The sequence below is a fragment of the Amblyomma americanum genome, chromosome 10, assembly GCF_052857255.1.
Source record: "Amblyomma americanum isolate KBUSLIRL-KWMA chromosome 10, ASM5285725v1, whole genome shotgun sequence".
Lineage (NCBI taxonomy): Eukaryota > Metazoa > Arthropoda > Arachnida > Ixodida > Ixodidae > Amblyomma > Amblyomma americanum.
In genome coordinates, this window is record NC_135506.1 from 52,842,172 (window position 1) to 52,855,228 (window position 13,057).

At 49.0% G+C, this 13,057-nt stretch overlaps 1 protein-coding gene across 40 annotated transcripts in view; it reads left to right on the forward strand.

The window, feature by feature from the left end:
* LOC144106770 (cell adhesion molecule Dscam1-like) overlaps window positions 1-13,057 on the forward strand; it is a 102,365-nt gene that overhangs the window by 72,527 nt on the left and 16,781 nt on the right. For all 40 annotated transcript variants that reach the window (XM_077639672.1, XM_077639673.1, XM_077639682.1 and 37 more), the window contains 6 exons: window positions 1,305-1,449; window positions 2,550-2,698; window positions 5,585-5,707; window positions 6,522-6,686; window positions 9,581-9,651; window positions 12,617-12,839. In XM_077639672.1, the coding sequence (XP_077495798.1) occupies window positions 1,305-1,449; window positions 2,550-2,698; window positions 5,585-5,707; window positions 6,522-6,686; window positions 9,581-9,651; window positions 12,617-12,839 (876 nt within the window). The remainder of the gene's footprint in view (window positions 1-1,304; window positions 1,450-2,549; window positions 2,699-5,584; window positions 5,708-6,521; window positions 6,687-9,580; window positions 9,652-12,616; window positions 12,840-13,057) is intronic.

Genomic DNA, 13,057 nt, shown 5'->3' on the forward strand with positions numbered 1-13,057 from the left:
CCTGGAATACATTCTGTAATCCTAACACACCGTTGGTCAACCAATCTCCTCAATAGATATCCCGTCCAAGTGCATTTGTTTCTCTTAACTTCCCGTGGAACATAATAAACTTGCTTCCTAACTCGCGGTCTCCTGAAGTTATAATACGCCTATCATTTTCCTTATCACAGCTCGCTAAATTCCAGGCTTTTTTCATTAGCCGTCAAATATCGGCCCCTCATGGGTGAGCACTGGCAGGACACAACTGTCATGTAAATTTCTTTTGAGGGATCTGAATTTGTTCCGGTTCCGTGAATTGATACTAACAGTCTAATGCGCTCTACACTAATCTTTCCATCTTACTCTGCGAGTTTTAATTTATATTGAGCAGTGACGTCACCTCAGAGCAATACGGTGCCAACGTAAACACTTTAGACAGCATCCAACGGCTGGAACATCCTCGTGACATGTATAGAACACAGGACCCCCGGAATATAGTAGTTCACTTCCATACAGGCAAAGTACGAAACACGCACGCGTGTGCTGTGCGATGTCAGCGCAAATTCAAGAGCCCCAAGCGGTAATCGACCGCGGCGTCGCTCATACAGCACATGTACAGCTTTTGAGACGTAAACCTCGTATACTACTGGAATATAGCAGTTGCAAAACAAACTTAGTTACCCTTGCTCAGATCATATCAATTTGCGAAAGTTTATGGAACCTATGAAAAACATCCAAGGAAAACATTCACTTTACGCAAGATGGCGCTGTGAACAATTCTCAGTCCATCTTCAAGAATGATCCACGATTTTTGCGTTGAACAGCGGTAAACCGCCCGTCTTCACTTACAATGAGAACATAACAATTGTTCTCGCGCATCTGACGGCTCCGCGCCACTATTAGAATCTTTGGACGCATATTAAAAACAAGACAGCCTCTCCTCAGCACATGGGAAGCAGATCAGAACCATGCCGCAGGGAGCCGAATCGACCACATAGCACTATACGAAACCAGGGTCGTCACAAGTGGCCCGCTTGCATGTACCTCTTAATAGCCCATAAATCCTTCACGATGACTCTCTTGCACCCCCCCCCCCTTTCCCACGCTTCTCCTTTCTGCTGTCGTGTGTTGTCGTGTGTCTTTTCAATGTCGCCGGTCTCGAAGTGGATTCCGTCATGAGAGGTCGTCCTGCCCGAGAGTGTTGACCTCGCGCAGTTGCAACTTGAAGCGGCCTTGCAATTGCACGCAGCGGTATATAAGCAAACAGAATTTTGTAAGGCACTAATTACTCCTCCTAAGCCTTTGCTCCGTCCCCTTCGGTGCAGTTCCTCCCCGCATCAGCAAGTCCTCGTCGGACGTGTCCGTCAAGCGCGGGGACATCGCCAAGATCGCCTGCGAGGCCACCGGCCAGCATCCGCTGGTGGTCACGTGGGAGAAAGACAACACCCTGCTTCTGCCTTCTGTCGACAGGTGCGCCCACGGTCGTAGGAATTAGCTGCACACTGCCTCGCGCAAGGCATAACGCTAGTGCACATGTGCCCTTGGGAAATCCTGCTATTGATACTGCACAGAGTCCATACTAATGCTGGGCGGTGTTTTTGCCTCCAAGGAACAGTGCCGTTTCTTTTTTCTTCTTTTTATCAGTCACAATCGTGCAGTGCCCACGAATCCACATCTGGTGGAATAATGAGAAGTGTCACTGCAGCGTTTCCAGTGCGAAAGCACTACTTCTCTAGCAATCCTGAAAAAGCCGATGGTTCTCGAAGCCTCAACTGTTGACCCTTGACCTTTAAGATGAAATAACTTAGATACGGCGTGACCGAGGAAAGGTCATGTGGTAGGGAAGTTTAAAAGAAAGTGTTCTGGAGGAGAATGTAAGGAAATGTCTAGGCAAGAGTCAAGCGAATTCGAAATTAAGTGCTTTCGCTCGTCATATTAGGTTTAACGGCGTTAAAACCTTTTTTTTTTCGTGTTGTATGGCAGACTTGCTGTTTTCTTTCAGCAGCACTTCCAAGTTCACTCTGCAGGAGACAAGGACTAAGTGAAGGCTAGCGCAAACGAAGTTCAAAGCGCTTTGCACATCCTCCGTGGCTTTTCTCCTGTTGTTCCCGTCCGCCCTTGCCCTTAAGTTTTAAGTCTGCTACACCGACGCTCCCACGTTCAAATGCGCCCAAGAAGAAAGAGAACAAAAGACAAGCTGAAAGTGGCGAGCGTTACTCACAGGAATCTTACATTCAGCCATGTTAAACATTCTCGACACTGAGGCGCAAAAATATAGAACAGTCGGGCCCTCAATTCTAGTGACGTACTTTCCCATCAGTAAAGGCGCCACCGCCGTGTTATGCCCTGGTCGCATGTCCAGCGCTCTCCTGGTAGGCATTCGTCATTATACGGCTGAACATGAGCCACGAAGACCACATATAGGCGCGGAAGTACGCATTCTCGTGGGAAGGCGGTGTCGCGACACAGTATAGCGTTGTCCCTCCGCGTCGGAAGGCGGCAGCAAAAAAAAAGTCGGAAAGTTCTAACAGGCGAAGCATCCTCTGTTGACGCCCGCGTGTCTGGTGCAGGTACGAGACGCACGAGGAGATGAGCGCCACGGGCGTGACGTCGGTGCTGGTGATCCACAACAGCGTGCGCAAGGACGCCACGGCCTACGTGTGCGTCGCCAAGAACGACTACGGACAGACCAAGCACACCTTCCGGCTGACAGTCCTGGGTGAGGCTGACCCCGCTATCCCTCGTCCCCCACCTTAAAGCGGCGTCGCTAAGAGCCGATCTGTGAAGCGTCGATGGCGATCTCTTCGCGGTAGGCGGCGCTGCGCGATAACTTCATTTTGCGTGACGAGCATCTTCACACCGTCGAACCTGCACGACAGTGCACAAACTGGGCGTTGCACACTCCATAGAATCTACAGTGCAGCGATGTGTTCGCAGCTCGTGCGTTTCGAATTTGATGTCCTGTGTGCTACCTTTGCTCACGATCGATGCCAAATCCTAGTGCTACTGAAGGAGCTGTTCAATGATGTAAAGGCGCTGAAAGCACTGTTCTGTTTCAAGCAAACTCGCGCCTGCCAAAGTAGAAATAATGAAACATTGTGAGCCCACGACAAACTGCCCCAGCGATCACTATACCAGCGTGCATGTGCCATACATGCAGATTTTTAGCAACCAGTACATAGGGCTGTAATTAAGCGTCGGGCTCTTTATTTTTTTTCCGCACCTGTGCTTGATGAGAGTGCTTAGATAACGTTTGGTAAACTGCGCTCAGGGGGAAAGGGTGAGATGAAAGTACGAGGGCATTGCGCAGATTTCACAGCACCACTGCAAATGATCATGCGTATTTGTTTCATCATTCGTCTTTAAGCGCAATTTAAACAGTGCTGCTAAGAATATACCTTCCTGAAGCGGTGTGCTGTCAGAAAACAGCAGAATTCTTGTCTTAACTGCCTTAACCCTTAAAGGACCTTTGACAAGAAGCACTTGTGTGCACTAGCTATTCCTGACAAGTTTAAAGTTTGCCAATTTCGCAAACTGAAGATTTCAAAGCAACGCTTCAATAGGAATTCCGCCTCCAGAAAGGGCGTTTTTCTCTACCGAAAATTTGTGCCATTAAGTAACGGCTAATCAGCTGATTCACATCAAAGATCGCGATCTACAATTGAAGCACATTTGTATGCATTCATGGTGCATTTTAATGCAGATTCGACTTCAAGCACCGCTCTCTCTGACAGCACAGAACTTTCAGACTCTCCTTTTCCGTGCGTCGCCAATCGACTTTCTTGAACTGGAGGCGACCTCAACTAACGTTAATAATGCAGCCAGCGGCGGCTTCCGTAGTATTGATTCCTGGATCAACGACCTGGGTGAAACACTGACTTCTCAGAGAAGAAAAAAAAAGTGTCAACACAGCGAGAGCACTGCTGCTTGCGATGATATGTTGTTAGTGAACGCGGCGCTGACGTTACCCCTCTGTTTGTGTGAATACCTCTCGGTCCTACCTTTGAAGTTGCGACTTCACATTTCGAAAGCCTGCGACCATGACCGCTTCACTACTTGTCGCCACTGTAAGGTTACCTTACGCAGTTCGAAAATGCGGCAATAACTTGGTACCCGCACACACATTAGTAAAAATACGGGTATTCAAAAAATGCGCACTGACGAAAGGTGCGCTTCGTTTAGAAAACACTGTGAAAACTATGGTTAGAGTGTACCCGGAGTCAAATAAATACTCAAATATAAGGGCAAAGAAAAATCTGCAACTGAGACCAATGAGTGAAGAAGGAGAAAAGAAAGCAAAAGTCAAACTATGACGGCTGCAAGTGCACTTTGCAGCTAGTCCCGGTGATTGGGTGCTATTGTGAAGACATTAGTGCTGCACTATCGAGCATACTTTCCCCTTTTCAGTCTTCCCATCACTATATAGCCGCCTACTAGCTTTATGAACGCCGGCTACAATCGCAGCACTCTATAAGCGCGATAATATTACAGATGAACGATGTGCGCAAATACGCTCACATGGGAGTAAAAAAGGGAGTAAGCTGCCCTCTAGCGGACACCCTTTTAAGAAGGGGCGTGCGTTGCAGGACAGTGTACTTCCTTTTTCACTCCTTTCTGTATAGAGTGTGCAGCTGGGTGCCGTCGTCTTCTTCGTGTGAAATATACATTATTCTCTTCTGGTGGAGAGAGGCATACACTGTTCTGAGGCTAAAGATGAGGTCAGCAAGGCGCTGAACTTCAGTTACCTACAGTGATACACATTAGAGTAACTGTTCTCATGCTTGCATTCTACTATTGGTACAGCACTGTGCAAAAGCCGCTGCCGGCCAGAAAGTATCGTTTCGTCATGCTCCGGGTGTAATTATTTGTCAGGAACCAGTTCCGTGGGACAGCCCACCCCTCCTCGGAAGCATCCTCGCTGTACGTTGCGAATCGAATACGGCGGGTGCCCGCTATTAATGCAAAAGCACCGATACGCTCACCATCACCGACCAAGAATCTTGACACACTTGGATCTTGTGCTGTTGCCGAGCAACGGCTACGGCGCGTTGAGTTAAAAAGAGATCGCATCAACACCCACGACTGGGAGTCGAACTCCCGACAGCGTGAAAAGATCGGCTTCAAAGACCGCTGCGCAGCCAATGCTTTCGCTCAGTCGAACAAGCCTCTTGTTAAACTGCAGCACAACATCACGCTGTGCATTGCACATCGTCGTCTTCGTCAACTTTCATCTGCGGCGCGAAAAGCTCAGATAAGCTTAACCTCGATCAGAGCTTAACCTGCGTCTAATTTCGTCGCCAGACGTGCCAAGGACCCAGCAAAACCATGAGCCAATCAGGATAAACACATGCTTTCGAACTTCTACTCTGTTTAACTACGTTAAAATCGTACCAATATTTTTTAATGGTATGCTGTAATTTCTTTTTCGGCAAAACCCTGCTTTTCTAAATCTGCGTATTTGTAGTAACCTTTACACATATGTATCGACCTGGACAAACTTCATCGCGGGATGTATAGTCACTGTAGTGCCGGGATTGCCGTGCTGGATGGCGTGATTCGAGAAAATAATGCGTGACGTCTTGCCCCAACGCACGCCTGCTCGCAGAGCCCCCCGAGAGCCCGACCGACGTGGTGGTGACGGAGCGTCGCAGCCGCTACGTGTCCGTGAAGTGGTCCCCACCCAGGCGGCCCGTCAACCGATACGTCTTCCGCTACTGGAGGAAGTCATGTGGGTATACATATACACACCCGCCCTCTGCTCACTCACACCACGAGCACGATTCATTTATTGTGTGTCCTATCGATTCCGTGGTCCATTTTGTTTGCTTGAAGCAAAAAAGGCGCATTCCTCGCTAACAAAATTAAACTTAAAAATAGTATTTTTCCGTCATCGGAGGAAGGAAAGAATTTAGGAAATACCGTTTCGTCCGCCGGAGGAAACTAAGTTGATTGTGCTTAGACCGCATTTCGTGGAGCGAAAATGTCCGAAATGGCCATCTATACTGTTCTCCCCCTATCCTCTCTCCCTGTCCCCTCACCTCTTTCGTTTCATTTCTCCATTCTGCCTGCTATCCTTTACTTCCGCTGCCCCAGCTCAGGTGTTTCAGTATCCATGGCAGATGCCGGGGCTAGCAAAGATCTTTTCCTTTTTATTATTATTTTAATAAAACCACCACCACTACTACTACTACTACATACTGTTACAGCGACGTTTCTTCCTGACCCTGACGGCTTCACCACACGAAACGTGCACTAAAAAGGCCGTCATGTTAAATTTCGTGCACCCTGCACGTCCGAGCAGTAAATTAAGCTGATCTTGTTATAAACCGCTGACTGCAACGAAGTCCTTTTCAACCAGAGAAAATAACGTACGCCGCACTCTTGTTTACGCTCACACTGAGCTCGGTGTAGAGTCATTTCCCGCTCAGCGACGCTAGTTGAAGGACACTCCAGACGCGTTAGTCCCTATAACCTCATCCGTGCCTAGCGACTCCGAAGTGTCTTTGCATCGCTCTGCATGGGTAGTCTTGTCCATGTTGCAGCTCGGGGCAGCGTGCTCCAGGAGCAAGAGGTAGACGGCATGCGTACTTCACTCATGGTAACTAACCTGCACCCGGGCACCGAGTACCTGGCCTTGGTGCTCGCCGAGAACTCGGTCGGCTTCGGGGACCCCTCGGACACCATCACCTTCCAGACGGCCGCCGAAGGTATGACATGGTGCACACTAACGACGCCTTGTCTGAGGTCCTCGTGTTGGACCTCATCTGCCAGCTGGCGCTCTCGGGACTCGAGTCCATGTCGCTGTTTCTTTTTTTAAGTTCCAGTTGACGGAACGGAAGGGACTTGGAACAAGCAAACAAGAGCACACCGGACAATGCTGCGTTTCCCGGTGCGCACCTTCCAAATCCCTTCCGTTCCCCCCTCATAACGGTTCGAACGAATGTGTACAAACTAGTTTTGGTTTATGGTTTGGTTTATGAGGGTTTGACGTCCCAAAGCGACTCAGGCTATGAGGGACGCCGTAGTGAAGGGCTCCGGAAATTTCGACAACCTGGGGTTCTTAAACGTGCACTGACATCGCACAGTACACGGGCCTCTAGAATTTCGCCTTCATCGAAATTCGACCGCCGCGGCCGGGATCGAACCCTCGTCTTTCGGGCCAGCAGCCGAGCGCCATAACCACTGAGCCACCGTGGCGGCCTGTACAAACTAGTAAAGACAATCAATTCCCATGTCCCAAACCACGGCTGCTACCCTCCGACAGTGGCAAGCAGCTCACACTAACACAGACCTGGTAGCCTTGGATACAATCTACGTGTTGAATGCTGAGGGCCGAGCGTTGAGAAATAAAGAGAAAGAGAGGCGCACATAATCTGGTGGGCAGAGAGCAACGCAACGCAACAGAAATCTTGTCTGCGTACCGCTCTTCCAGTACACACATTGTTATGAGTGTAATCAGCGATCTCGCAAATAAACTGCAAGACCGCCTGTATCAACGTGTTCGGCGTACCGCGGAGCGCTGCTCCCGCGTGTTTCTAAAGGTTTGCTTGACAGATTTTGCGCTCTGCATTTAACGGTACTCATAGAGAGCAGAGAGTGGTCACGCGCACATTCTGGATATTTACAAAAAGCCAGCCAGTGAATTCTCGTTTCCGTAATGACTGCGCCAAAAAGTCGGGAAGATATGTTGTCGGCATCTATCAAGGAAACAGCGATTACCGCAAATGCCCGATTATAAGGCGCACCCGCTTTTCGTGTTCGCAAAAATGCAAACAGCAAAATTTCTGCAGAAGTTACAGGCAACTTTCATATCCACTTCCGCGCTAATTCTCGTCCCTCTCTTGATGCATGGTTCTTCCTGTCAGGTGGCGGGCGCAGTTCAAAACAACAGACACGTAACAGCGCAATTGTAAGGATAGTAGTTAAAGGCAAATTGGAGATTAACAGCTAGAGTTACTCTATAAGCACCTAGAACTCAGAACGAAACCGGGCAGAGTGGGTGAGGAAACAAACGCGAGTAATGACACCATAGTCCAAATCAAGAGGAAGAAATAGGCTTGGACAGGGCATGTAATGCGAAAGCAAGATAACCGCTGGTCCATAAGGGTGACGGAGTGGGTTCCAAGAGAAGGCAAGCGTAGAAGGGGGCGGCAGAAAGTTAGGAGGACGGATGAGATTAAGGAGTTTGCGGGCAGGTGACCGCAGCTGGCGAAGGACAGGGTTAATTGGAGAGGCATGGGAGAGGCCTTTGCCCCGCAGTGGGCGTAGTCAGGCAGATGGTGATGATGACCTAGAGTTGCACGTAGGTCTGCAGAGTTGCCGAAGAAAGCAGCCAAGTTATGCGGAAAAGCCGCACTTCGCGTTTGCAGGAGACGCCATACCGCACAACTCGGACCGGGAAATCATCGAGTGATTACCTTCGGCAATCCTATTTCCCATATTTTACCGTGGACACTGCTGATTTATGTAACTATACCGAGTAATAAGCTCGGGAAGCTTGTCTTGCTCTGCGGCTTTGCTTCATAACTTGGATGCTTTCTACGCCAACTCGGCACACCTACGAGCAACTGTAGATACATATAAAGTGACTCTATCAAAGGCTATAACACAGCGCACCTTCCACACTCGCGTGCGGCTGAGTAGGTAGTTAGGCGGCAAGCCGAACGTCAATCGGTGGTATAGTTTCGGATTCCGACGGAGATTCTCGGAAGTCCAGTCACGAATTTGAAGTTTTCCTCTCGCGCTATCTACCGCACGTATGGGAATAAGCGACCGCCACCGCTGATGAGCCCGTAATTAGCGCGCAGTTCGACAGATTAAATATTTTTTTACACATGCAGCTCCATGCATGTGAGCGGGAGCGGGCACTTGCACTGGGCGTGTAAAACCCCCGACTACGCCTCGCAATTTCGGATGGTAGTTTTTTGTAAAAAGAAGAGGTCGATTTATACACGGCAATATATACATTTCTGCTAAATGTCTACAAGATGCCAACCATACCAGGTTCCAGAGCAGAAAGGCTTAGCGGGCATATCGTGACAGTAATAACGCTGAGGGTTTCGTAGGTTAGTTTCGGCTTTGCGTCCGACTGTAACGCACACGCCGTTTTCGGGGCTCGATTTTCGTGAAAAAAAAGTCCGCGTTAGAATCGGGTATATACGGTAGCAGGAACTGCACTGCAACAAAAGCAGCACTATCGACTTCCCCTTGTAGGAAAGTATACAAACTTAGTATTTTGCCAATATTCACTGATAAGGATGAAATAAGAAGGCCTTTGACGGAGCTCAAAAAGAAGTTGAGGACAACGCAGCGAGTGATGCAATGCAAAATAGGTGTAACGAGAGCAAACTCAGCAGCATGGATTTTGATAGCGAACTAAATTTGACGATGTACAGTTTAATTAACGCGCTTAGAGTGGCTTCGCTATATAGTGAGCAGAATAGGCAAGAAGTGGCGCTGAGGGACTCTGGATCAATGTATCCTCAGGTATCCTCCGAGTGCCTCGCCACCTATCAACATTTCTGCAGAATGCCTTCAGGCATGCGCTTAGTTTTCGACCATTCTTCGCCTACATGATCTTTTGCACCATCTCTACGTGCAGAGCCCAGCGCACCGCCCATGAACATCCAGTGCGAGGCCCTGGACACACGGAACATCAAGGTCTCCTGGGAGGTGAGTGCACCTGAAGCGACCCGCGCATCGACAACCACATGGAACATCCACATCAAACGCTTCTTACCAGACTTACTGGAAGGCACACTGACCAGCCGCACAGAACGAGAAATACACATGTGAAGACGGCAGCAAAAGTTTACACGATGTGGGTGTGTACAAAAAGAAAATCGACGAACTCGCACAAGCCTATAGCTCTTAAGGGGACTTCAGGTATGAGGGGACTCCCGCGTCCCATCCGCCGGACTGGGTTGCGAGACGGCGCTAGAATAAATTTGTTGCCGAGCACACACATCCTATAAACTTTGCTGCCGGCTGCGCACTCCAAAATTGAATGCTATGACTAATCCACTACGCGGCTGATAGCAGACTGCATATATAGCAGATGCTTCCACAAAGGCTCGTAAACAGGAAAGTCAGATGTCAAAGGCGTTTGATTCGCACCCCTTTATGCGCACGGCTCTAAGGCACGCAGCTGTGGACGCCTCCGGATTTATTTAGGCCACCAGGAATCCCTTAGTGTGCTCCTAAACATCGGCAGACGGCCGCGTTCGCACTCCACCTGCATAAGAATCCGTCCGCCACGACCACGATCTAACCCGCAAACTCGGTGCTCAGCGACGACCCGCCACAGCTACTCTAAACACAAAGGAGTAAAAAGGGAGTCAGCTGACCTCTACCACACTTCCACTAGAGGACAGCTTACTCCCTTTTTATGCCCTTAAAAGCATATATCTATGTTTAGTGTGTACGGGTTAACATAACGCGAACGAAGGCAACTTGGTTGCTACAGACATAGCAAAAAACCGCTAGCACACGCACCGTCACCCCAAGTGCAATTATGATGATGCTAGTGACTTTAACCTCATTTTTACACCGCTGGTGCAATTGTTCTACTACAATGACTTCGCATTTTCTGTTGCGCCTCGCAAATCAATTGCTGAGTTGTTTGTTAGCGCCTTATTTGTCCCTTTCAAAGAGCAACTCCAGCGGTCTTTGCAGGCTCGCGTATTTCATCAACACTTTCGCAGTATGCTCTCCTCTCCGTTTTGATGGCTTCGGCCAATTTTGGCAGCTGTGCGACGTTTCGCTTGCGTGACCTCGGTTCATTCATTGTATGCATACGCGGATGCGCCCTAAGCGTAAGCCATCAGCAAAGACGCGCATGCATGCCATAGCAACAGGCATCAGCTAAGCCCTGCCAGGCTTTCCTTGAAGACAAGGCGAGAGGACAATACAAAAAGCCCGCTTTCATCTTCAGGCGGCTTCTCCCACCGCTATTGCGGAGTACTGCGAGGCATACGACCGGAAAATTTACTTCAGTGGGACAACTGCGCTTCAGACCAAGCTGAACCCCCTAAGAAAAGTACTACTCAAGTTCAGGCACATTTGACAGTCGACCAAGGGGGAACACTAACCGTTCCCCCAGACAGCTCCCCCAGCCTACATGCATGGCTTAAGATCAGCGACCCGGCAGTTGCAGGAATTCGTCCCTTTCATTGCTCTTTTTTCGCTTTAGGGTCAGAAACGATGCGGCACGCAGCAACAAGTATGCATACAAAACGAGTTACATAACCCGAGGCAACATAGCGCAGAAGCGGACCTAACCTTCATCGCTGTCGCGTACGGAGTAAGTGCAATGGTGCGTATCAGCCTTGTGTTGAATGCTCGAGAGGCGCCAAGCACAAGAAACAAAGCGACATCACTTCTTTAGAAGATGGGCAGAGTTCATTACTTCACGCTGCACTCTTTCTGTCAGTTTCTGTTTCTGTCTAGTTTGGCTTTTCATTTCCAGTAGCAAACTGCTCGAACACTCTACACAGGATTGATGCGCACTGCACACTAACTGAGGCTTTTTTCCCCGCTTAACGCCCAACAGGGCATTCTGGCTTTCATGATATACACAGTCCTCACAACAGCACTAATTAGAACAAAGAACCTATTAGAAATCTGTCCTGGATCTGTCAGCCTACACTGTAATGGCATGTCGTCCGCAAGGGCAAATCGCAGGGGTCACGTGACCCGTCTGCAAATCGGTGACAAGAGGCCTCCGATGCTTCCACACGGGCAATCGAGATTTGCTTATGGCAAGTCGCGGAGGGCCTGAAGGTTTTCGACGACCAGCATGATTTAACCCATTTACCACGCGCAGTAACGTTTTATGGAAAGGCTATAATGGAAAAAGTGCTTCAATGACAATAACGGGACTCATCGACAACACAGCTATAAAACACAAACCTTACAACCGTGCCTTGAAAACAAATTAAGCGCTACAAATAAATGCGCGTTCGTGCCGAAGCGCGAGAACACGTATATCACGCCAGACATGTCATAGCTGCGCAATAATCCGCTTCGAAATGTTCATTTCACAAATCAGTGCTAACAAGAAAAAAAATATATGCAGTGAGCACAGCCTTTTTTCCGGCGACATCAGAGGTCGGTTCTTTAACAATATTGGGTGCAAGGGTCCGCCACTGCACACCGACTAATGTAAACTGCCCCGGTACGGATGTATATACGTTGGTACTGAGAAACACGACAGATTTCAATGTAGTATTTTGAGACCCGACAACATAAATTCTTGTTGCGACAAACACGATTTTCTGTAGTCCTGAGCAGTCTCGTGTTGCACACCAGAGCCAGTTGTGTCGCTACGACAACTTTGCAATACTGCATAAAAATTTGTCGGAACAGCAGGATGACGAAAATTTGCTGTATTTTGGGACCGGCTGCGTCATCAGACGCACCCTTTACTAATTGCAAGAATACGCAACACAAGCCACACGGCTGAAAAGTTGCTCAGTGAGCAACTTCTTAAGCTGCCACTGCGACCATCACTGAGCGACCAAAGCTGGCCGCGAGGCCTGAGCGACTCGGTCGCGCCAACACGCTGTAAGGTTTCTGACTTCATTGCCCCTCACAATTAAGCCTTGTGACCATAACCATTTTTCCGAAATCTTGGCAGCCCCCTCCGGCAGACCAGCTGAATGGCGAGCTGAAGGGCTACTACATTGGCCACAAGATGGACGGCACACCGTTCGTGCACGACACGGTGGGCAGGGATACCGAACATCGCACCTTCCGCGGACTACAGGCTGCCTCCACGTACCGATTCATGCTCAAGGCTTTCAATGAGGTCGGCTCGGGACCGGCCTCTGAAGAGGTCACCTGTACCACACTCAACGGAGGTATGTGTAGTTCATGTCATGCCCGTGCAGTGTTCCATGCTAGGTACCTGCCAGAACATTCGTGCATTGTGAATAATGGGAACATGGACACCCGTATGGTGTGGAAATGATTTCTCTATCATACCGACGATACGGTTTTTATACAATACACATACATGGTGTTTGCAGTACGATTTTCTGAATGATAAGCACGGTATGTGATTACACATAATGCACCT